The sequence below is a fragment of the Oreochromis niloticus genome, linkage group LG19 (assembly GCF_001858045.2).
Source record: "Oreochromis niloticus isolate F11D_XX linkage group LG19, O_niloticus_UMD_NMBU, whole genome shotgun sequence".
NCBI lineage: Eukaryota > Metazoa > Chordata > Actinopteri > Cichliformes > Cichlidae > Oreochromis > Oreochromis niloticus.
Window position 1 is genome coordinate 29,032,913 of NC_031983.2, and position 26,318 is coordinate 29,059,230.

General features: G+C 44.3%; 1 protein-coding gene across 1 annotated transcript; it reads right to left on the reverse strand.

Moving 5' to 3' along the window:
* Positions 1–101: 101 nt before the first annotated feature.
* Positions 102–26,318, reverse strand: LOC100695983 (mucin-5AC). The gene is made up of 24 exons (XM_025901168.1): positions 26,251–26,318; positions 24,852–24,984; positions 18,407–19,172; positions 17,903–18,140; positions 15,710–16,767; positions 9,225–15,004; positions 8,078–8,116; positions 7,880–7,998; positions 7,498–7,675; positions 7,244–7,383; positions 6,689–6,815; positions 6,371–6,406; positions 5,619–5,773; positions 5,272–5,398; positions 5,015–5,160; positions 3,918–4,044; positions 3,811–3,837; positions 3,597–3,709; positions 3,044–3,176; positions 2,821–2,960; positions 1,643–1,766; positions 1,208–1,366; positions 591–753; positions 102–327 (listed from the first exon to the last, which is right to left on the reverse strand). The coding sequence occupies exons 1-24, from the start codon at positions 26,316–26,318 to the stop codon at positions 239–241; spliced, it is 10,185 nt and encodes a 3,394-aa protein (XP_025756953.1). The 3' UTR covers positions 102–238.

Consider the following 26,318-nt stretch of genomic DNA (forward strand, 5'->3'; position numbering starts at 1 on the left):
CATCGAAAGGGTGTAAGAGAAGTACCGTACAGGTAAAGGTGCAGCATTGAAACAGGGCCGAGGTCTCGCTGAAGAACACAGTCTTTGGGTTAAAGGTCAGCTAAAAACATTTTGTTCATCAACGATGCGCATTGTCTTTCCAAGCAAACGCGGCAGGGAACATCTCTGTGGGCTCCACGGCAGAGCTGCAGCTGAGGGCCCAGTGTGATGGAGCTCCATCAGGAGGCTGTGAGAGTCGTCACAGCAGCTCCAAACTCCACCTCTGGTTCAGCTTTCGCTCATCAAACGTGTTGAGGATCACCTGGTTTTTATCGTACTGATGCCCACCTGGAAACAGACGACACAGCTCGAGTTCAGTCACATCACTGCAGCACCTGATGCTCACGCGCTCAGATTATTTCAGTCACATTATAATTTTGTGTTTTAGTTTAACAAAAAAATTTGTTATCACTTTTTAAACAGCTCAACTCAAAATAAACTGGAAAGAAAACAAAAGTAACGTGAACTGGAGAAGCTGTTTTCACCTCCTTCAGACTCCAGCAGGTGGAGCTGTTGGATCAGTTGTGACAAAAAAAATAGAGGTGTCTGACCTTTGACCTCCAGGATGAGGTCTGGTTTGAGGTTGCTGTGAACCACACCGTCCGGGCTGATGTTCCACAGCTGATTGTCTTTGCCTCGCTCGGGAGAAACGCAGATCCGACTGCCCGCCATCATCACGCTGCCCGAGGACTCCAGGAAACAGTCCTCGACCACCTGAGGACGCAGAGGAGGTTGAAACGGTCAACATTAACAATGAAAACAACGCTGAGTTTTTACAAAGTGAGGAAGCAAAAGAGAGAAGAGCTGGCAAGTGCAGAACAAAGAGACCCAAAAACATTTGAGATGTACCCTTAAACCCAAACATTTATAAACAGAAACAGGGGTAGGAGGGATTATTAAACTGTACCCAAGTGCAGGTAAGTATGAGAAATTCATAATTTAGCACTGAATTAAAAGCCCGAATCTAGCTGTATGTAGTGCTACCATGTGGGTGGCTGTAGCTCAGGTGGTAGAGCAGACCTGCCACCTGCCTGGCACCTGAGCTACAGCCACCCACATGGCTACTAATCAGAAGGTCTGCATGCCAAATATCCTTGGCAGTGAGTTTATCCATCACAGGATAAACGCACTGTGCAGCTGTCAGTTTCAGCAGTTTTCGGCCGCGTACCTTGCAGGTGAGATATCCGTCCCGATAGAGCCAAACCTGCTCCTCTCCCCCCGTCTCCTCCACGGCCTGCACCCTCATCAGCTTGATGTCTTCCAGCGTTCCCGTCAGAGACATCATGCATCCCGTCTCCCTGTTCCTCAGGCGGAAGTACATCGGTTTCTGTTTTAGCAGCAAAAAGTGCAAAAAGTGACTGATTTTACATAGTCACAGTGCCCCTAAGGACGAGGCTCAAGAAGCATCAGTCTGATATTCGATGCAAAGACGAACACATTTCTACTAAAATAAATAACAGTCGTTCTCACTTAAAGAGGACCTACTCTGCCTCTCCTGTTCCTGTAGTGCATGTTCATGTTAATCATGACCAAAGTTTCAAATAACACTAATCCAAAAACATCTCAGGTGCTGTTGTTACTAAATGGGCCTTTCAGGACTTACCTGCAGTAATGGGCGGAGGGATCCAACACGCTGAAAGCCGCTACGCTGAAACAAATCAGCCACTTGGCTTGGTTGGAGGATCACCTGTCGACCTCTGTAGTTACTGCCCTCATACAACACCCACCTGGAGACAGACGGACAGACATCGTTATAGACGGCCAGATTTTATCCATTGTTTCATTCAGAGCACCAAACAAGCCACGAAGCACCATTTACGGACATTTTTCAGTTCTTTGACGCAATCATGACTGAAAGTTTGATTAAAGTGCTGAAATAAACACTGTGGATAAAGAGAAAATTTAATGTAAAGCTGATGGGTAACTACAGCAAAACTGGTACAATGCTGCCACCTGGTGGTGAAACTTTGCAGAGGTTTTACAAACAAAAAAACCCCCTGGAAATCTATATTGTTTAAAATGCATTCAAATCTATATTTATTAAGATATGTGCAGGTATAAATGTGGTCCATTAAAAGCTGGCAGTAATGGGAATAACTGGGAAACTGGGAAAATCAGCATATCCAGGATATCCATTTCTCATCTGGCTTTTCTTGTCCCAACATCATGGATCAGGCTAAGAGGTCACATGAAGCTGGTTATCAGTTAAATCAGTCTAATACATGCACAGGTCTATTGGCAGCACAGAGGCTGACAAGCTCAACAAGCAGAGACCAGGATAATATCACAATACTGAGGCTTCTAAAAAAACTACAAAAACAGATCTAAACCTACTTTTAGTGAAACAAAAGGGTTCATTTATCATAAAATCACATTCATTTCATTTAGCTTCACTCTATATTGTCCCCTCATTGTCAGTTCCCTGCAGTGGCTGTATTGCTCCAGCTGGGGGCCCCGTCCCACAGTTTGTGAACCTCCGGGTCACAGGAAGTGATGAGTTTACATAAAAAAATGCTGCTAATAAAATACGTCCAATTATTTGGATAAAACAAAACATCCACTGGGTCAACTTATAATTAGAATTCAGTACTTTGTGGTAAACTGCTGATTACTATTATAAAATAACAATGTTTTCATTCACTGTTGCATAATTACACTTCTATGATCAGGTGTGCAGACACACCTGAACGGTCCATTCTGCTGCATATAAAAGCTTGGTGCCGATGGCAGGTGTGCGTCACATTTATAATAGCAGCTCAAACGTTCATCTCTGTCACTTACATTCCTCCCTCCACCACCAGGGAGCGTATGCGAGTGTCAAGGCCGGCCTGATGCAGGTTCACAGCTTCGTGCGTCAGCACCACCCTGCGACCCCTGCAGCCCACCTTAGTGAACAGGGCGATGGACGGCAGAGAGAACTCCTGGAGGTGGAGAACAGAGGGTTGGGTTCACACCGAGCACCACAGAGGGCTGAAGACATGTCCAGGGGAGAAGAAACACTCACATGTCCCGCAGTCTGGATGGACCGGAAGCTCCAGTCTGAGGACAGGAAGCCCATGGCCTCTGTGCTCGGGTACTCCCCCTCCTCCAGGATGTACATGTTCTCCGTGAACTGGGATCCCTCATACGCCACCCAGCTGACATGTTCAATGAAAAGCAAATATGCAGTATATTTAATGAAGCCATGCAAAAATGTTACCTCATGCTATGAATTTGGTACTTTTGCAGTTCTTTTTTCAGCATTTCTGACCCCTCATAACTTCATGAGTACAGAAGATAACCACAGGACATCAAGCCCGATAAAAACACATTTTTAGTTCTACAAACTGCAACCAAATCAATTTTCCACCCACTCCAAGAGACACAATATTTTTTTAACCAACTTGGAGCATTAAAATCTGAGTTTAAAAAATGAGTTTAAATGTGTTTAATTCCTGACGTAGAGGAACAGAAACAAACACTGTTCTACATGATAATCCTATTTATTTAACTTCTTACAGGACAGTACTTTGAAAAGGACAAAGATTCCCTAAATCAGGCTTTTGGTGGTTGTTTACCTGCCAGCCAGCACCTTACAGGACCTGGGTGTGAAGTCTTCATCCAGAGCTGCTGCGCTGTCCTCCAGAGACACCAGCCGTCCCTGGAAGTGCTCCTCAGAGTACAGCTGGACCTGTAACACATCCAAACAGCCTCAGCGACCCAGCAGCACACACTAACAGAGACTCCTCATCATTTCTGCTTAATGCTGAGCTGCACATGAACGAGCGATACCTTGAATTTTGTGGTTCCCATGCTGTCCTGCAGAACAAACAGGAGAGCTGTTAGAGATTTATCACGTTAAGCCTTCGTGTGATTAACAGATGCTGATGGTTTCTTACGTGGAAGACGGGCTGTATGGATGCGATCCTGAAGTTCTGAGCTCCCCAGTCCTCCGGGTTTGCATACATGCCTTTCTCCAGGACGTAGAGTTCCCCGCTGAACCCAGGCTTCTCAAACGCCACCCACCTGCAACGACAACCAGCCAAGGAATGAAAGCACAGCCTCCATGTTTTTCTCTCTATCACAAGCTCTGCAGTCAATCCTGTAACCTTGAGAAGCACACGAGTTTATGTTTAGGATACTTTTACAGGATGTCTGCTGAAACTGGAAACCACCTAACTCCAAAGAAACCAAAACAAAAAGCCATTGTTGCTCTAAAATCAAGTGAGTGCTTGCAAACAGCAAATCTTCAGGTTTCTCTGAATAAATCTTTGACTTGAACTGCAGCGTTCTCTCTATAAACAGGCCGAGTCCACGTCTCTGAGGCTGTAAAATGACAGGCGAGGCCGTCGCAGAGCTAACAGCAGAGTGTTGGGCAAACAAATCCAACCAGCTCTGAAAATCAACAAAGAAATCTTCACTGTAAAAACTAACAGACAGAGTCTTTTAGCCCTGTATCGCACGAGTTTTGAATGTTTCATCAGCGCTGGCACCTCTCAACGATCTGTGGGAGGGAAACTGGCCCTTTAAACTGTTACAAGTGTGGAAAAAAAAGAAACCCACAGATAATTCATTACTGATCAGCACATATTTCCAAACTACCTTCTTATTACTACGCTACTTTTATCTTCAGTTCAGTTTAATTCCATTCAGAGTTATTAATGTATTACTAAATCACAACAACAGTCACCTGAAGAGCTTTATGCTCATTAATGCTAAACTTTCACATCCTACGAGTTGCCTCCAACGTCCTCCGATAGTAACTAAATTCTGTTTTTGTAAAGCTCTGCCCTCGGGAAGCTTCCTTTAATCAATTCCATGAACGGATCCGTTTCACAGGCTCGTCCATAATTCATCCTCTGAGGCTGTAGGCGTGTATGTTTGCGTGCGCTGTGATAAAACACTGTAACGTGAGAAGCACACGCCCGAAACCTGAGAGAGAGAACATGAGTTTGAGCTTTGTGTTCATTTCTCTCCTTTTGTGTGTGTGACTTACACTCCACCGCTGACATCGACAGACTGGGTCTTTGCACCGTGGCCGGTCTCCTCCAGGTTGACGACGGGTACTAGCAGGTTGGTGCTGAGGCCCCGCTCACTGAAGTCCTGCTCGCTGAACAGTTTAACGTGCGGGGACACAAAGTCCTGAAGAAGAAGACGACACAGACAAAAAGTTTAAAAAAGAGAAATCGCTGCATCAGATGGAAACGCGCTCCAACGAGCAGCTGGCAGGTTAGCGTCTCAGGTGATACGTACTGAGATTACAGGCCGAAGTGACTGCAGCCCATCCTCAGATCCTCCCCAGTCGCTGCAGTGAGGGTACTCCCCCTCCTCCAGGATGTACTGCTGGCCTTCAAAGTCTGCCTCCTGGTAGCCCACCCAGCTTCAACGTTGATACAAAGACACATTACAGACCTGAGGGCATTTTTCCAACTGATATTTGTAGCACATAACAGTAAAGCCTTTTAAAGATCCCTGTTTAAAGTGCACCGTGCAGCTTTTCCATGTGTTCAATGTGCTACACGACTGTAACCTAACAAAGCGAGCCAGCTTCTAAGATTTGGGGCTTTTTTCAGATTCTGATCACCCTGATAAATACTCACAGGCCGCCGAGGATCTTCAGAGACCCGACTGCACACAGCGTCTTCTTGTTCACAGCAGGTTCGTCGGATTCCTCGTCCGGCTCTTGTACGTTGTAGATGTCGCTGTGAACCTCTAAACACTCGCCATCAAAGTTGGGCTTCTCGTACAGTAAGGCCTGCACGACAGACACGAACAGGAGTTTTTACCTCTGTGTGTTTTTAGTCCACTCCCACCCAAAGGTACAATCCCATTCATTCCACAGATTAGTAGTGCAGCATATTTCACATCTGTCAGTGGAAACAGGCTAAAGTTCAGGCTGTAGGCTTGGAGCTGTCAGCGTACAAGGAGCTGATGGGGGAAAGTGCCTGGGCATGCTCCTTACAGGAGGTCTTCCTTTGGCCTGTTCCTAAAGGCATCGCTACTAAACTCGTAAGAAAAGCAAGAAATTTTGGGGAAACACGATGTGAAGACATCATTGGACTATTTTTTGGTGTTTTGGTGTTCTCCTTCAACCAACGGCTTCACAGGAATTCAGCCTCATCTCAACCACAGTGAGATCTGTAACAGGCAGTTCATCCTTTTTCCTTTGAATTGTTCCCCAGGGCACTGAATTTGAGCCAAGTCATCAACATAATGAATCGTGTCAGGCAAACAAGTCTGGACTGAACTAAGCTCGTCACTTTAGGTCTGACTGAGATTCTCTGAGATTCTCAGGAAACACAGCTGATGTGTGCAGCAGGTATTTACAGATGTGACATAAAACAGAACAAACCTTGACTTCATTGGGACGCTCCACTTTTATCACCCCCTGTAATAAAGACACACTCTATCAGACTGAGGTAACTCAAAGAATTACAGTCAAGTGCAAACGTTCACACGTCAGCCACAACATTAGAACCACCTTAGAAAAAAACATTTTTCTATGACTAAAATAAACACAGCGATGTTTCTGCTAACAGATGATTTTAAACCTAAAAGGTCAGAAAATAAAGATTGGTGCCGGATGTATCCGACCCTGACAGACTTTTTTAATGTTGTGGCTGATCAGTCTGCGTAGCATCATATTGTGTATGATACTGATGTACTTTACCATTCGGAGGGGTCTGAGCGAGCCTACGAAGGGCTCAGGGAAGCCCCAGGCCTCCGGGCAGGGATACTCTCCCACCTCCAGCACGCCCACGAACCCTGCAAACCCTGGATCGGTGTACACCAGCCAGCTGCAGACAGACACGAGACAGAGGGGAAGGAAAGGTGAGCAGGATTTCAACATTTAAGGGTTACTTTCCTGAAAGAAAAGGTTAATCTTTGACACAATGGAGGGAATAATGAGCACTCTCACTGCTCCCTCCACCCATCAGGAATCTGCTGCAGTTAACTGGGACAACCACAAGCTCCAGCCTGCCGCCTGCATTCCTTCACACACAGAACACAGATGGATGATTTCCCATCAAACTTTATCTTTCTGTGCTCTTAAACTACCACAGACATCATGACTAATAACTAATAACTATAAAATGTAAACAAACTAAGACATTTTAAAAAATTAAAAGCATTCTTTTTCTGGTATTTAATCTCAGATTTGTAATGAGCCTGTAACACCAACAACGGCGAATTCCCATTTAATGACATTTAAGTGTCCACTTACACTCCAGAATGGACCTTAATGGAGCCGGTGGTCTGTGGGATGCCATAGGAGCTGACCTCTACGGTGTCGTCAGAGTAGGACGCCATCCTGCCCAACCCGTTCACCTCTGAGAACAGGTCAATCTGGGGCATGCTGTAGTCCTATAAAACACACAAAAATAACGCTGTATGAGAACTTTGACAGTTCATTTCTTTATTTACAATAAGCCTGGAAAACTGAGCTTTTTGAATCAGGTTAAATGAAACCCAACTCACCCTCACTGCCAGTCGAATGGAGCCGATGACCACAGGCGCTGTTGGAATAGGTTCACCCATCTCACCTAGTGTTGCAGGACTTTCCTCCTCTGCCCAGACATTCACGATGCCATCTGTAGGACCTTCTTCCAGAGCGATGATACGCCCCTGGAAACCAGGCTTCTCATACAGGAGCCAGCTAAAGAGACACAATCACGTAATTCTACACTTTTCACAAAACAAGCACCAAAGATTTCAGGGTAAAGTTCAGTCACATCACCTGGATAAGTTAAAATGTGCTGCTATGTTACAACATTAAAGTTTGTTGGGGGTTAAATCGAAACTGAGTGTTTTTCCATTAACTATATCCAGGTCTGAGCATCACACTAACGCTAACGCGTACCATCCTCTGATGACTCTGACGGATATGATGGGGGACAGCTTCATGGTGGTGGCATCTTCTACATCAGAGTAGAGCTCAAAGGCCTCTCCTCCAAACTGAGCATGCTCGTGTATGATGATCTAGATCAAGAGACAGACACGTCACTGGAATCCATCATTAGAAATTCAATCTATGTTGTTTAGATATACACTGCAGTACCTTTCCAGGCCTTTTGTGGAACCCTCTTACTGCAGGAATCTGTAAGAAGAGTTGGGAAAGATTTAGGTTATGAACCTAAAGCTGAATTTTAAATATTACTTTGAGTGGTCGTCTGAACTGAGTGCCTCCCGATGGCCCTGGCCATGTTAGTCGAATGCTTTTTTATTCTATAACCGCTTTGTCTGTGAGAGGATCTGTGACGTCAGTAAACACGTTCCTGACACCTCTAGTTTTTAGTTTTAAGGCAGTCGTTTGTTTCCACGTCAGGTTTGGGACGGCAGTCCTCCTTATTTTAACCGTGGCTCACCTGGAGTAACCTGCTGTCAGTTACTGCCCCCTCTCTTTTTACCCGAGTGCTCACACAGCAACTATAAGTATTCATTCATTACTTTTAGTGAAGTCCCATTCATTTAACAGTTACAGTTACAATAATACTTTTACCCAAGAGCTTCTTTCTTTTCCTAGTTTAGCTTTTATTTTAGACTTGCTAACAGGAGCAGAGCATGCTAAGAGACATCAACAGAAATAAAAGATGTAAACGTGCTACATTTCTATCAAGATTAGCATTTAACATCCACAGACAAGGCACATGAAAGTATACAATACTAAAGACACAGAGTGTAAAGTGTACTCTTAGCAGTCTGTTAAAGTTACTGTTAGTTCCATATTTTAATCATCTGTGCCGTAAACGTTTGTGCCTCATTTTGTTTTACCTTAAAGTCATCAGCTAATATTAATTTGTTTTGATCAGTTTCCTGTTTCCTCTCGTGCCCGCGGCAGAGAAATAAACACTGTGTTTATTTAAAGACACATTTCTTGTCATAGGTCTGCTTTATTTGCCTGTTGATGCAAATACTTCATCTCAGCCTGATAGACGAGCTGTCGACGAGCCGATCTTGGAAGAGACTTCCTGTGCAGAATTCCACACTGAGGACACGTTCATCTTTCCTGTCTTTACTTGTAAATGATTCACAGTTTGGTTGCAACAGCATCAGATAACAGTGTGAAGGTGGGGCGTGTGTGGTCATGGATATAAAGTAGGAAATTATCAGTGCTTTGCAGATTTTCTTAGCTGATTAAAACCCATTCATGCTTTGAGAGTCCTTCCTGCTAACAGGCAAAGATATCATTTAAGTCTCGTGCCTACCTTTGGCTTTGAAGTCGTCTTTTGAAATCCATTTGGAGGGCGCTGCTGGATGTAGTTGGTGATTGGAGGAAGTTCTTCAGGGCTCTTCAGGTTCAGATCCACCTTAGTTAGACCTGCTATCAGGTCCTGGTCCATAGCAATGGTCTCCTTTGTATTCTGGTTAGTTTGAATTGTCTGCGCTGTGGAGGTCTCTGTTTCTTTTTTGTTCTTCTTCAGTAATTTCTCTAAATGTTCAGGCAGCTTTATGTCAGAGAACGAGGGCAGTACAAGAGGAGGAGGAGAGGAGGAGCTAAAGACTGACTCACTAACTCTTCCTGTACCACCTCCTGTGACCGGGCTTTGATCTACACCCGTCCCACCCACGTTATCAGCCGTGGCCTCAGGCTTTGGTGAATCAGCAGCTTCCACATTTCTGAGTGAGGGCATGCCCTGCTGCTGGTCAGAGGAAGGTGTGCTATTTGAGGCAGAGGAAGCTTCCTCTGTACTCTTCCTGGTGGAACGAGTGGTAAGTAAGCTGGAGAGGATGGAAATCTTATTAAGTCTTGATGTAAGCTTCACAGGCTCTTCTCCATTGTCTTGCCCCTCTTTTCCTGCTTTAGCTTTGGCCCCCTCTTGGAGTCCAGATTTACCTTCAACCTCATCAAGTGTTTTTGCTTGCTGTTCAGGAGTGGGTGTGGCATTTTTTTCCAGAGTTTGGCCATTCCTTTGATTTCCCTTCTGTTTAAGAATTGTAGTAGGTAAAAGGTCAATAAAGGTTCGTCCATTTTTCCTTAAGCCAAACTGGAATTCTTCAGGATCGAACGTTTTCTCAAAGTGGTCCTCCTTAATGGCCGGCAAGACAAAATGTGGAGGTGGAGACTTTTTATGAACATGCTTCTTTGGAGGCAATGCGAAAGGCATCCCACCTTCCTTAATGTTCCTGATAAAATCATCAAAGTCACTGGTGTCATCAAGAGGGTCATCCACACTAGCAGACGTGTTAAATCTTCTTTTGTGGACCCTTCTCTTCTTCTGATGAGATTCCACATCTAACCAGCCGGATGGAACGTCTGCATTTGATTGCAGACTTTGGGATGAAGTGGATGACTTCTCTGCAGTCTGTAGTCCTTTTTTGAAAGCACTACCTAGAAAATCTGTTTCTCTTTTTTCTTTTGTTTCTTTATCCTTCAGGAACACCTCACTGGAACCAACAGTGGGTGATTCTTTCTTGGCATTCATCTCTGATGCCTTTAGTTTCTCATCCACTCCAACAACCTCTTTAATGAGGTTTTTCTGTTCCTGTTTGCCAGCTGCTTTTCCAGCCGTGGAAACACTTGATGTTACACTTAATTCAGGATCTTTAGTTGCTTTCTTCAGATCCTTTGTTGCTACAGCCTTTGATTTCTGTTCTTGGTTAGTACCTGGAGCTGTGTGAGGTTCAGTAATTGTCTCTGGTTTCTTTATTTGCACAACTTTGACAGGTGTGCTCTTCTGGTCCTTTTGACTGCTAATTTCATTGTTAGCCTTTTCATTTTCCAAAGTCTCTGCTGATGAGATCTTGCTTTCCACATCATCTGTAGATTCTGTTTTTACAGTCTCTGGTCCCTGTTGTAGACCAGGTTGTGGACATTTGGATTCTGTTGACTTATTCAATTCTGGTTTTGTAATGTCTCCATTCTGCTTGTCGCTAACTTTAGTTGCCATCTCATTCACTGAGCTCTCTGCTGATGAATCCTTGGTTTCAGCCTTCTCTTTAACTCCATCAGCATCCTTTAGGTCTTGATTTTGGGTTTCTGCTGCCTCCTGCAGAGATCCTGCTTTTAGAGCAGATGTTGGACTTGTGGATTCTGCTGATTTGTCGCTCCCTTGTTTTGTTATGCTCCCATCTTGGTTGTTAAGGGTTACAGGAGCCTGGACCTGCTGTTTGCTAACATCATTATCAGCATTTCCAGTTGATACAACTTTGACTTCAGTTTTTTCATTAGCATCTTCAGTACTAGAGGCACCTGAGGTCAGTTCTTGGGTTGCATCTGTATTTTGGATCTCTGTTGTCTTCTCCTGAACTTCAGCTCTGACTGCTTCTTGTTTCTGTTCAAATTCATTAAGTTTAGATTCAGTCAGTTCTTCTTGGTCTTGGACTTCAGCCTTTACAGGCTTCAAGTCCTGTTGGATTCCAGCATCAATATGAGTCTGCAAAGCCTCCGTCTTATTCACTGAGCTCTCTGCTGATGAATTCTTTGTTTCAGCCTTCTCTTTAGCTCCATCAGCATCCTTTAGGTCTTGATTTTGGCTTTCTGTTACCTCCTGAGGAGATTCTGATTTTAGAGCAGATGTTGGACTTGTGGATTCTGCTGATCTGTCACTCCCTTGTTTTGTTATGCTCCCATCTTGGTTGTTAAGGGTTACAGGAGCCTCGACCTGCTGTTTGCTAACATCATTATTAGCATTTGGAGATGACGAAAGTTTTACTTCAGTCTTTTCATTGGCACCTTCAGTACTAGAGCCACCCGAGGCTGGTTCTTGGGTTGCATCTGTATTTTGGATCTCTGTTGTCTTCTGCTGACCTTCAGCTCTGACTGTCTCTGGTTTCTGTTTAACTTTATGATCTTGAATTTCAGGTGTGGTTGAGCTCGCTTCCTCTACAGGTCCAGCATCAATATGAGTCTGCAAAGTTTCTGTCTCACTCACTGAGCTCTCTGCTGATGAATCCTTGGTTTCAGCCTTCTCTTTAGCTCCATCAGCATCCTTTATACCTTGATTTTGGCTTTCTGCTGCCTCCTGCGGAGATTCAGCTTTCAGAACAAATGTTGGACTTGTGGATTCTGCTGATTTGTTGCTCTCTTGTTTTGTTATGCTCCCATCTTGGTTGTTAAGGGTTACAAGAGCCTGGACCTGCTGTTTGCTAACATCATTATCAGCATTTGCAGTTGATACAACTTTGACTTCAGTTTTTTCATTAGTATCGTCAGTACTAGAGCCACCTGAGGTCAGTTCTTGGGTTGCATCTGTATTTTGGATCTCTGTTATCTTCTCCTGAACTTCCGCTCTGACCATCTCTGGTTTCTGTTCAGATTCATGAAGTTTAGATTCGGACAGTTCCTCTAGGTTGTCAACTTCAACCTTTAAAGACGTCAGGTCCTGTTGGATTCCAGCATCACTGTTAGTACCCAAAGTTCGTGGCTTTTTCACCAAGCTTTCTGCTGATGAATCCTTGGTCTCATTCTTGTCTTTAGGTTCCTCATCACAGACAACCTTTAGGTCTTGAATCTGGCTTTCTGCCTCCACAAGAGACTCTGGTTGTACTATTCCCACTCGCTTTTTCAGACCAGATTTTAGACTAGATTTGTTACCATCTTTGTTTTCCTTTTTTGAACCTGTTGACTGGTTCATCTCTGGTTTGGTAGCATTTCCATCTTGGTCAGTCTGTTGTTTGCTAACACTATTAGCATTCATATCTCCCATCTCCTTCTCCAGGCTTTCTACTGATGAATCACTGACTTCTGTCTTTTCTCTGGTACCTTCTGTACTAGTGTTTACTGAGATCAGTTCTTGAATTATGTCCTTTTCTTGACTCTCCACTGTCTTCTCTTGAACTGATTTTTCTTGGGCTGGTTTTGTTATACTTTCACCTTGAAGTTCATTATCTGCAGTCACTGCATCATTTCCCGGACTGTCCACTGACAGTTCATTGGTGTCGATCCTTTCTTTGGTGTCTTCAGTACTTAGAGAGGTCTGGTCTTGAGTTATATCCATATTCTGGCTCTCCACTGTCTTCTCCTGACCTCCAGTTTTGACCATTTCTGGTTTCTGGTCTAATTTATCATCTGGATGTTTGACTGCATTTGTTATGTCCTTATTCAGGTCTCCAACAATTATGGACTTTTGGTCTTCCTGGATGTTAGCTTTAATGTCAGCATTCGCAGCTTCAGTCCCACTCACCAAGCTGTTTATTGACAAATCCTCTGTAGCTTCAGTTCTGGCACCTTTTACTTCTTTAGTTGCATCTGATTTTAAAATATGTTTTTCTGATGTCTTCTTTGAGGCTTTCACCTCTGCAAGGGCCTGATTTAGATTAGCCTTTGTTGTAATGTCCTCACCTCGGTCTTTAGCAGCGACCGCCTTCTTGTTTTCTTGAGTCACATTCAATAAAGTCTTCTTTTCTTTATCAGCTTCAGCATCGAATGTGTTTACGTCTCTTATTTCTGGAGTTCGTCTTCCTTTTACACCTCTGTCACGTTTGTCGTCCAGACTTGTGTCTTCATCTCCGACTTCCTCATCTTTGGTCAAAAGCAGTTTGGATTCATTTTTCACTTCTGATGCTTTTGTTTTCTCAGCGCTGCTCTCGGTGTTTTCTTTCAAAGGCATCTCAGGCTGCTGTTTTGTAGTTTCATGGAGTATTGCTTGCTCCTCCCTCGTTTGTTCTTTCAGAGCGTTTGTAACCCCTGTCTGTGTTTCTTCCTTGGACTCAGCTGATGAACCTCTATCCTCTGATGACAGATGTGCTGATTTCTCTGAATTTGTAATGGCTCTCTCTGTGGTTATGCCCTTGAGCACCTCTTTGCAACCATTCTGTGACTCAGTGCTTTCCACTGCTGTGTCACTAAGTGTTTCATTTGGTTTTGAGCCTCTCTCTTCAGATCCTCCTGCGAGTAAAAGAGCCTCTTTGTGCAACTGATTTTCAACATTCTTGGACAATTCACCAACAGTCACAGCCTCTGTTTGAATGCCCAACCTCTCTGCTGGTTTCCTGCCACCCTCCTCTTTGCTTTTCTCCTCTACTTCAACATCTTTTGCTAAGGCCCTGTTTAATGTCAGGGACGTGTCCCGTTCGTTTGTGAATTGATCCTCCCTTGATAAATCCTTTTGCTGCTCTGTATTGGCTGGTTTAGACTGATCTGAGTCATCCTTTGAAATCAGTTTAGTAGGAATACTGCTGCTGTTTATCTCTTGCTTGGAAGTGAATGCATTTATTTTATTAACAGGAATACGTCCACGTATCTCCCTTTGAACGCTGTCACCCTCAGCGGGTTTGCTCGGCATGTCAGTTTCATCTTCAGGAGCTTGTTTTGTGTCGTGAATTCGTGGTGCCGTGTTTTTATCTTGGCTTAAACCCAGTTTCACGTTTCCTGTTAGCTTCAGTGTTTTTAGTGACGGGGATTTTGGTTCTCGTGTTGTGTTTTTATTTTGAACAGCAGACAAATTTTCCGCTCGACCTCCATCAGTAACTTGAGACGGAATCGCTTTGTCGATCTCGCAGCTCGACTGCACCTCGGCTCCTGTGTCCGGAACACTTTTTGTAATAACTGTGTCGCTGTTTTGCAACCGCTGGATGTTTGAAATGTCTTCAGTTGCTGTACTGGTTCCGATCTCTTTTTCTTTCACTTTGGTTTCATCGGTGTGTTTTATAAAACATTCCTCTCCCTCCGACTTGAATTTAAATATGTCTTCACTGTCACGCTCATTCGCCGTGATGCTTTCAGGTGCTTTTACATCCGTCTCTGTCGATGTGTTGTGATTTGAGTCCTCAGAATTCCCACTTTGGGAACGTTGTCTGGGTTTTAGTTTATTGGAGCTTCTCTGGCCTCTTGTGGGAAGCTTGCTCACAGACGACGAGGTCTCAGGTGAATCTTTTGCAGGCATTTTTTGATGCTGTTTGATGTTTTCGTTCCATTTAAAGATCCTTGATGAGACAGTTTTCTCTTGTTTGGTGGGAAGTGGAGAGATGCTGGAGGTCGGAGTATCGCTCTCAACATGGATTCTTTTAGAAAAGTTTTTGGGTGGCTTCATTGGTGGGACAATTCCTGCTGGGGAAAAAAAAAACACAGACAAACACAGGAAATTTGACTAATTAGCATCTTATTATGGAGGACAGACGCTGCCAAAATCAAAAATAAACAGGTTAAACGATTAGGAGTAAATACCAGTTTTAAATCACAAAAATAACTCTTCTGTGTGTAATACATGCATGTCTGTGAAGTTTCTCAGTCATCCAGGTCATCGTAGTCTAAGGAGCTTGGAAAGAAAAGCGTCTGGACTTCTTTAAGTGGCTTGAAGATGTTTCACCTCTCATCTGAGATGCTTCAAGCCTCTGAAAGAAGTCCAGACGCTTTTCTTTCCAAGCTCCTTAGACTACGATGACCTGGATGACTGAGAAACTTCACAGACATGCATGTCTATTATTAACTTTATATGTTTTATTTTGATTGCATTTTATTGGCAATTATTCCATATTTAGGTAACTGTTTTTCAGATAATAATAATAACCTAAATATTTGGAGTGTTTCTGCAGTAACATCTGCAAACCAGATGTTTGTCCAGATTCAAACTAGCAACAGATGAAAAACAGCCTGTATTTTCATCAGGGATTTCTGTATGAAATGTTAATCATAAATTACCCTGTTTGTTCATTTTAGTTGCCCCTGGGTTTCATATGTGCCCCCCCTCATGTAACCAGTAATATGCTTGATAACCACCTTGTCCGACATGCTGTATTTGAGCCTTCTTACCTTTCTTTGGACTTTCGGGTAGCGGTGGCGGCGTCTCACTCCCAGGACTCTCGTCAGCTGTTGCATCTTTCTGCTCTGGACTTGTCTTCTGGACTGTTTTAGGTCTGTCCGAGTCCATCTGACCCGATGAAACCCTTTTATAGGTTATATCAACCTTCTTTCTCGTCGGAGATGAAACGGGTAGCCGGCTCTTCGGAGAGCTCTCCACATCGTTCTGCTGCTGTGTTTTTTTGACGTCCGGACTTTCCCTGTGTGGTGGGTGTCCACTTTTTCTCTCCTCATTCTCCACGTCATTTAGCAAGTTCACAGACTCAAAGTCCTCATCTGATTTGTCCTTACTGAGTTTTGTTCCGGTCCTAGTTTTCACGGGAGAAATGTTCCCCGACACTGATTTTCCTCTGTTTTCCTCAAAGCTTGGTTTCCTTCCAGGTCTGGCTGCAGTTGTTGGAGATTTCAGAGTCTCTTTGGTCCTAGGTTGTTTTTGTAGTTTGGGCCCTGAGGTGTCCGGTGTTGAGGTCTTATCTGGTGTCACCGGCGATTTCACATCTGCGTCTGATGTTGATCTTTTGGGGATTTTAGACTTTGAACCGGCAGCACCGGAGGGAGCGCTGGCACTTTGGTCTTTAAATGCTGGCAACATAATAACGGCTCCGTCTCTTTGTGTTGGATTATCACTGGAAGTTTCCACTTTTGTGCCCTCTGTGGAGCCCTTTGCCTTTGTTAGGACATTCTTGGCCTTGTTTCCAGCTGCAGAGGTCGGGGTCTTTGTTCCACTCGCCGTGGTATGCCGGCTTTCTGCTGCTCCTCTAACCACTCGTTTCTGGGGTGCAGCCTGGTTAGCTGCTTGGCCTCTCGCCGCTGGTTCTGCAGCTGCTGGCTTCTTTTTGTACATGTCTGACGCTGCAGAAGTGTCATTGAAGTCTGAGGCCTCCAAGTCTGTTTTAACTATGGCTTCAGGAGTAATTGCCTCAGAGAGTGGAGACTCGTCTTCATGTGCGGGTCGATCGAAGTTTGTGTCCTTAAAGTCAGCATCATTGCTGTTTTTGAGGATCAGCCGTCTGTCAGAAGACACAGAGAGAAAATATTTAATCACAGCTCTAGACACACTTTATGTATCCACAAGTATATTAGACCCTACATTGAACTTCTCCCTGTAAAAACCACTGAGTATTATAGCAAAATAGATTCTGGCTTTGTAATACTTTGTTGCATAAAGGATAAAAAAAATGTTTGAAAACTGATTAAAAGCAGCATATTTAGACCATTCTTTGTGCCTTTGGAGACCTTTGATATTATTAAGGTAAAATTTCCTGGCCTAATTACAGCAACACAAGACGAGGACAAAGGAAGACCTGGAGCTAAGCTCACCAGCACTTCTGCCCTCCCAGAGTGGGTAAAGCCACCTGAGCCTCTGCCTGATTGAGTGTCCAGTTTTAGGACGGCAAATAAGAAAACTACTTTTAAAACTCTGTGCTGTCCAACAAGCAGAAGAACTGGCCTGAAACTACAAATCAGACACTTAGCAGGGAGATTTCAGCCTAACATGAGAGCAGCAGCTGTAAATGCCAAATGTTTTCCTCAGTTTTCACCTGCACAACACGACCAAAGGGAAAAACTTACAACAGGAAAACTGCATCTGCGAGCCTTCATGTGAAAGTGCTTTCTGACCTGATTCAGTTCAAATATCACTCAAACATTTTGTGTCTCTAATCATGCCATAAAAATGCTTCACACATGCAGAGCTTCCACTGTTTTCCTGCACGATGACGGTAAACCTGGATGAACTGTGCTGTCAGTAAAACCACCTGCAGAATCAAACTCCTTTAACCATGTGTAGAAACTTTAGGCACTCCTCCCGAGGCTGAGCGTTTCCACGGCATCCTGAGGTCAAACGTGAGAGCTGCTGGTTGTAATGACTAACTGGAGGTAGTGAATGAACACCAAAGGTTAACACAGAACGGCTGACCTACATTTGACAAATCCAGTAAAGTGTCAGAAGCTTAAAGAAGGTGTTTCTGAGTGGCTGGATGTTGGGTGGATGAATATTTCAGCGCAGGTTTTAGCCCCATTGTTCAGCTCTGGCACAAAGCACCATGGGAACTCGGAGCTCGGGTTGCATGCAGGCTGAGCTCTGTTCCTCTGGATCAAAGAGGCTGTAAAAGCAGAGGAAAATGAAAACAGACAGACACTCACGGTTTCGCCTCTGTTGTGTTTGAGCTCTTTGAAGTTGAACCTTCGTCCTCGTCCACGCTCGGCTCGGGCCTGGCGTTCACCTCGGCAACACCTTTGCTCTTCGAAGGCAGACTCACGGTCCTGCGTGTGATCCGGATTGATCTCGGCCGATGTCGCTCCTGAACCTGAGGAAAACTCCTTGTTGAGTCTGTGTCCGGCCCCTCCGGCTGCTCCGTGGGGGTGTGAACCTCCCCACAGTCTGTGACAGGGAGGAGAGTGAATGTGGCAGGCTGCCACTGAGCGGAGGAGTCTCTGAGGGGGTGGGAGGGCTCTCTGGTGCTCTCTCAGCCTCTGAGTCGTCCTCTGGAATTACTGTGGCAGGTACGGCCAAAAGAGGAGGCGAGTCTGCTCTAAAGCCCTCCTCCTCTTTTTTCATTACATCCCTTTCTTTCTCCCACTCCACCTCCTCCTCTCCCAGGTGTGTCTCCACCCATATGGCTTTGTGGAACAGGACAGGAGACTCGCCTTGGGGTTTTTCCTCTCTCATGGTTGCACTTTCCCCCGAGAGGCTGCTGGTGGATATGCGAGTGCTGGTCCTGGGTCCTCCTGAGTTTTCCCTCTTCAGGTCCAGAGGTTTTCCCTGCTGTTTGCCCAGAGTTATTCCTCTCAGCGCCGTGCTGTGGCCCTTCTCTCCAACCTTCACCGATGCTTTCTTTGATGCTAAGCTTATGGAGGTTAGGTTAGGAGACTTTGGGGACTCCGCAGCCTTAGAAAGGGGGATCTGAAGTGACGTCAGTGTGGTCGGGCTGATGATCTCATCCTCACTGCTGCTCTCTGGTCTCTTCAGTACTTTCTGTTCCAAATTCACCTGCAGCCGTTTGCTCACTTCTTCCACCACGGATTCAGTGAAGCCCACTTCTGACTTTAAACCAGGATCTGGATCTGGCTCGGTGGCAGATGCAGGGTCTGTGGATGTGGAAGTCATGATTGCATCCAGCTCCTTCACGCTGCTTCTCCCGGTGCTGTTACTGTCTGCAAAGGGCATGTCTGCCTCTACTGTGACCTGCGAGGCCCTGCTGGAGGCGCTCCGGCTGGAGCTCTGGCTCACGGTGTCGCTGTGCTCAGCATTTAACCCATTTTCTGGCTCAGATTGGGGTGAATGTGGAGACAAGGGGGACGCCGGGCAGCTGTCGGTGGAGGTGCTCGAATGATTCCGGCTGCTGCTCTTCTTCCTCTTGGAGCTGAAGAAGTTGGTGAGACGGCCGAACACTGACTTCTTCTCCTCCGAACTCTAAAAAGAAAAGAGGACAGGCAGGAAAGATGAACGCTGAGATGTAAGACTTCAATAAAGAAACGTGTGCACAAAAACCCTGGTGTACTTCCTCTGAGGTTGAGCTGGATCGTGCGCTCTGCCTGTCCTGGAGTTCTTGTTTCTCTGCACTTTCCACAAACACATACAAGTCTGGGTCTAACGTTATCCCACCACCATCACCTCATTTTTCCTTTTCATCCATTTTTATACATTTGAATCATTTTTGAAGTTCAAGGAAATCCCCTGAAAAAAGAGCTCCTGTTATATAATCAGAGCAAAGAAAAAGAAAGAACAGGCTGCAGGTTATTTGGCTCCAAGTAAAAACTGAAGCTTTAAACGTTTGTCGATCCTCGTCAGGTGAATTGAGGAGAGAAGAAAGAGCGAGTGTTGGTCAGAAGCTCCAACTAATCCAAATCACTGTCACCTGCTGAGCAGCAGGAACTACAACATGGCAGCCAGAGAGGCGGCGGCGACGGAGTGACATCATCAAAAACAAACAGCAATGGAAATAAATGTAAAGTAACTGTGGCAGCAGGATTAACACAAAAAGACTGTTGGATATTTCTGCAGAAGCACTAAACCGAAAATAAAGTCTGAGCTTTTGAGTCTCTGTACATGCGATTAAATTTTAATAGTATTTTTGTATTTTTTCAGTGTGCGAACACTGATGGATGTGTTTGTTTATACGGTGTGTGTATAAAAATCGAACAGCTGATTCTTTCATCCTGACGCTTTAATAAGTGAAAATCAGACTCGGGTTCATCTCTCAGTCGAGCTGAGATGAGACGAGTCGGCTTTTCTGTAGAAATGAAAACTGGCAGGTGCCTTCATCGACATACCTTTGAGTCACAGACGAGAATACCTGAAAGATTTTCTAGATAAATATTATTTCTCACTTAGTCAGAAACTCAAATGGTTGGAATTTATCTTCCTTTAAATCAATCAATAAGAGCTCTTTCGATTTCAGCTGAAAAGGAAACATGTTTTATAATTCTGACAGAATCTGATCCTGATACACAAACGCAGGTAAAAGCAGATCTTTCAGAAACTAACTGGTTTTAAGCAGCCAGTTATCCCACATGAGCTTTGAAGGTTTGCCCAAAATGAAGCTTAAATGTTGGAGGCTTATTGAACGTTTCAGAATTGATTGATCTTATCGGCTTCATTTACTCAAACACATGGATGGACTGGTTGAGTGACTCTGAACAGGAAGAGCTCTCTGTGTAATGTGAGGTAACCTGTACAGTCAGCACGGCCACGCTGTGAACACAAGCTCTTATAACAGCTTATCGTTACCGCACTTTGATTTTTTACTCATACTCATGTTTAAAAAAAGCATTTTTTACATTTTATTTAGATTTCTTACCTGAGCTCCTTTATTTTGAATATTTGTTCTACTTTGAGCTTCTTTACTTTACTTATACCGTAAGTCGGGAAATATGGGAATGTCAAACAAAAGCAGTAGCATCATTAAGGCGAATCCTCTCTTAATATCGTTATTCTCTCTTATTATGAAAATATTTTTGACCATTTTTGGTGCCTGTTAAGAGTGAAAAGCTGAACTAAACTAAACGCAGACACCCAGCAGCAGTAAAACTGAATGACTAAGACACAAACACTTTTATTCTCACGGCTCACAGATTCAAACGGCTCAGAACAAACCCGGAAAACAAACATGGAATATCAGAGCAGGTGAAAGAACAGCAGGGACTTCCACAGTGCAGTTTGAACCCCGGGCTGCTCATAACGCACGCACTGCAAAACCAAAGCTGGCGGCTGTCACAAAAAACAAAGAGCACATGTTAGAACAAGAAGCAGGAGCCACAGCAGCTACACACCATTCTGACTTCCTGGAGTCCAAACTGCAGAAATCCTTCCAAGTTCTGTGTCAAAGTTAGTCCCAAAATCACACAGAACTGCGCCGAGAACCGACGACTAATCACACCTTGTAGAAGAAATCAAACCCTTAAAGCTTCCTCCTCCTCCTCCTCGGGCAGCACTGAGTGCTTCTACCTGAGCGTGTCATGGCTCTGAGACGTGGGCTTTGCCTCCTACATCACAGACAGTGTGTGGAAAAAAAAACAATATTGTGAAAGCCAGCTAGGAATTCTCAATCCAGTCAAAATGAGAGGGTGTGGACGAGGCTGGCGGAGAGCAGCACACCCTTCCTCATTCTAAAGCGTGCGTGTGAATGGGACGCCTGTTATCTGCTGCCGGCTTCACGAACAAATCATTTAAGTCTCAGTCTCGTGTAGAGGAACCACACGGCTGTGACAGAGGAGCATTTCTCTGTGAGACAAACCCATTTCAACACCCTCACTGTGCTTTCCAGCAATTCCATATTTTCACTGAGCAAACAGCAGCTCAGGCTCAGTTTTTCCAGTTCATATCCAAACAGAAACAAACCACGGAAAACAAAGTGGAAACGCGGCTACTTTACCTACTTTAAGGGCCTGAAATCCAGAGCGTGTCGAAACCCAGAGGGATTACTCTCCTTCCACCTTTGCCCGCCATGTATTAGTCCTCCACCACCCGCTGCCCTTCTGTTTACCCAAAGCAGGGACAAATGTCAGGTAGGTGGGGACTGAGCTCCATATCAGTGTGAATTATGCCCCACGTCCTTATCTGTTAGACTGTAATAAAAACACGCGGGAAAGATAACGCAGATCAAAATTAAACAGTGCAGGACGCCCGAGCTTCAGCTTCACAGGACGCCAACACGAGCTAATTAAAGCTTCTTATAGTTAGAAATGAACTGCAGCAATCATTCAGCATCGTTTCACACACCAAATCTGAAAAGCCTTATACATTTATATTATACTGTATATGAATGAAGACATTAATTTTATATGAATCTCATGCATTTAACCCAACGTCATTTACTTACTGAGGGGTTTTATTGTTAGTAATTTTGGCATTTTATGTCCCCCATAGGTTTTTGGTGCTCCCACAGACACAAATAGCACAGGACGGGTTTGGCAGGTTTCTGTTTATGGGAAGTAGCCGAGGGCCAATAGGATCCAACAGGATTATGTGCATGTCATTTTAAAGGAGAAGCACGTTGTTACAGTAACTGTTATTAAAAACTATGTCCACAAACAACATTCTTCATATTCTTTAAGTCTGTAAACATCTGTGCTAATAAAATATTTGACAAAAGTCTCGACTGACATCAGGAAAATCATCTATGGAGGAACAAAGTCCCAAATTAATAACCGATTGAATTAATGAATGTGTCATTAAATGCAACAACACCTGTTAAGTCACAATCTGAGAGCTGAATAATATCTGCATTTATTTAATGATTTTAGCATTTTTGCTCTTCCACAGTAATGAACACATATCCACTGTGTTTTTGTCACTTCCTGTTTGACTCTATACGACTTGAAAGCAGCTGAGAACATGAAGTCATCAGTTTACTGAGCTCAGAGATCAGAGGGTGTAACACCAGGTCAGATTAATGGTTTAGCGAGCCGCGTCAAGGTTAAACTCAGAGTTGCTACCTGGCTTAATCACCATGGTAACTGATACTGAGCCGGGAGCAGGTTATGGTCAGATTCTTTTATTTACAGCGTGTTTGAAGTTTGATACAGATTATCTGCTGGGCGAGTGTGTGTGTGTGTGTGTGTGTGTGTGTGTGTGTGTGTGGGTGTGTGTGTGTGTGTGTGTGTGTGTGTGTGTCTCTGTGTGTGTGTGTGTGTGTGGGATGTTAGGCAGATGTTAGCAGTGATTGTTGCTTTACATGGATCCAGTCTCACAGCTGTAAGCTTCACCTGTCACCTTAGAAATAAACAGCAGCACTGAGCGTGCTCAGACATAAAATCATCCGCTCGAATGTAAATGTTTATTTTACCGCTGCGTGCACGAAATCAGCAGATTAATGATTTTCTGCAACATTCATCTCTCAGGGTTTTATTTTACGGTTTGATTTTTTTATGTTCTTTAAAGGTTTTTGTGACTTTTAATCATCATCTTCTCATCGTCACCATCTGCTAATGTCTCTGATTGGAGTAAGCAGCATTTTGTGCAGGACAAAGGTCACGTGACCCACATAGATCCTGAATCTGACAGCCCGGCGTAACAGAGAAACTCAATAACCATCGTGATACGCGTCATCTCAGACTCTCAGGCTTTGTTGATCCAGTTTTGTGAACTTCCTTCGTTGTGTATCTCTGATGAGCAGCAAGCTTTCGGTTCGAATCAACATCTCTGAGAAGTTGAGAGACTCCTGGTCCTCTGAGACCACAGCGTCCATCTTTGTCGTGATGTTTGGATGCACAGTGTTTCCACGCAGTGCAGCCTTGATGCTCTGAATAACGACCTCACTTCCTTTTCCCTCTGTCACAGCTGCTTACTCAGCAAATGTTCTGCAGGAAACTGGAGTCGTGTTTTTAACAGGTGAACAATGTCAGCAGGTTGAACTCGTTAGTCAGTCAAATCCAGCCGAGCGCCGTTTGCTGCTTCAATGAAGATAAAATCAGAGGAAATCTGACCGCCTAACACGACTAATGCAGCTAATCTGGACTTCTGATCCATTCCTTCCACTTTGTGCGTCTGAACTTGTCGTTTTTATGTTTCTAAAGTCTCAAACTTTCTGACATCTTGCAGATTTTTAAATAAAAGAGTGTCTAACAAAGAAGTGCTGCACAGTTAGATTTGGAGGAAACGCCTCACAGAGCCGTCAGTGCTGCCGTTCATTAAACCAACAGTGATGATTTATAAAGACATCTGCTCGTGTTTGAATACGATGACACGGTTAGCTGGCAGCAAACATGATGGCTCATTAAACAATAATGTGATCAATCAGCTGATCGAGTCACATAAACTCTGAACCATTTAAAATGATCTCATCTTCATGTTTCTGTTTATTTTAAAGGGACTATGAATATTCATTAACATGAACACTTAAATTCAGCGTGTAAATATGTCAGATTTAGCCACTAATTTTCACCTAAATCACAGTTATGGACAAACAATAAAAACAAAAAAACCCAAAACAAAATAAGAACCAGGCCTCAATAATTCAAGAAATCAAAAACTGAATAACTGGAACATAAAGTAATCAGAGCTGAAGCTGAAACCACGACACATAATCTCCTCTCTGCTTTCATCTGGACCTCATGGACCAGGCACCACAGAAAAACCAGAAAATCTCAAAACAGCTAAAAATAAAAATTTGAAAGAAAAAAAAACAGATTTGACAACATCTGGAGTGAAAGTGTAAAACATCACTCTCCTGTGAGAGACGGCAGAGCTCCTAATGATCTGACTCCCAGATTTTCCATAGACCACCAGGATGTTCCACATGTGGACTACACAGAGAGGAATAACTGATGATCCAAAGGAAGCAACAAGAACAAAACTCCTGATCTGAGCCGACAGCTGATCGATCAATATCGCCCAGAATCATCAATGAAGTGAAAGTTTTAAAGGAAAAACGATTCCAAAGTCCTCGTCATCATTCCGAGTGATCGTCAGCAGCTAAGAGTTTCTGCACTGACTCACAGAGTTCAATAAAGACGTGGAGATAAATTCAGTTTTATATTTTTAATGTTTAATATTGATCTGCTTCTCCTCTCAGGGTGGAACATAAGCTGCTCTGACGTTATGCACACGTAGGTATGCATCTTTAATCTCTGATGACTAACTCAGACCCACCTTGGAGTGTTTGGAGGGTGACATCGGGCTTCCCGGCGCCGCGTTCATGTCGAAGCTGATCACGGACGTCCAGTCGGACTCGGTCTGGTAGCTGCACTCTGTGGAAACGCTCATCTGGTCGTGGTCGAGGCTCCTGGTGCACAGAGGCAGGAAACAGAGGGGAGAGGATGTTATGTCACCGACCTTTGTTTCTGCTCTCATTGTGCGTGTGTGTGTGTGTGTGTGTGTGTGTGTGTGTGTGCGCGCGTGCGTGCGTGTGTGTGTGTGTGTTCTCTCATTAAAAACATACTTCACAACAGAAAAACACAACAACATCCCAGCAGATGAACCACGAAGCAAAGCACATCCTCAAATCCTCCAATCTGAACCCAAACTCAGCAGTTAACTGACGTACACACAAACATGCAGCAGTGATAGAAACACCACCCAGCCATCACGTCCTGCTGTCCTCCACCTAAAACACACAACACCACAGAAACATGAACAGCTGTGCACAGCAGCTGCTCTCTCTCTCTTTCACATTATCAAGTGTAAGTTTTACAATTACTCTGAAAAATGATGGACTTTAAAAACATGAATGAAGGATTAAAATTAATTTTCCGTCTAAAAACCAAAGTTCTGCATAAAACATCATGGTGACTACATCTGTCATTATGATGATAATGTGTCCTGCTAACACCACATAACAGATAAAGCACCATATCAGACTAGCATGTATGCATATTTTATTTAATGTCCTCAAGTGCAAACACATACCCACCCACCCACGCACGCACGCACACACACACACACACACACACACACACAGACACACACACAGACACACACGCTGCTTCACGTCAAAGCTGCTGTGTTGGTTTTCTTCTCACACCTCTGATTGTTTTAGAGGTTAAACAAACAAACAGGCGAGCCAGAAAAATGACACCTGACGAGGAACGCTCGCTCCCTGCATGCACGCCGCTCAGACCGAGCAATTAGAGCGCCGCAGAGGATTGTAGAGCACGTGTGAGGCATGAGGAGGTGCAAGTATTTCAAGGAGGAGTGGTTTCATGCAGTGTTTACAGACTGAACGCTGCTGCAGTCGTGCAGGACGTCAGCATGCCTCCATGTGTTGTGCTCGTCTTCATTTAGAGTTTGAGTCCATCATCACAGTGCAACACAAAGTCAGTTAAACTTTTCCTAACTGGACATCCATCTGTCCGGGAAGCAGAGACCATTGTGTGCGCTCTCTTTATCCCTGCTGAGTTTTCTCTAGTTTTGCTTTTTGCTGCTGACAGCATGAGACGGTACCTGCAGCCTCTCAGGTGGAACAGGTGAGGACATCCATGGGTGTCATCATGAGTGAGGAGGAGATACCAGGAGACAGCTCATCACATGTTGGGAGCTGGACAGGACCTACCCCATCAGCAGGATCAGTATCTGCTCCTTTGTGTGAGGAGGAACAGGATCCTTCAGCTGGTCCCTCAT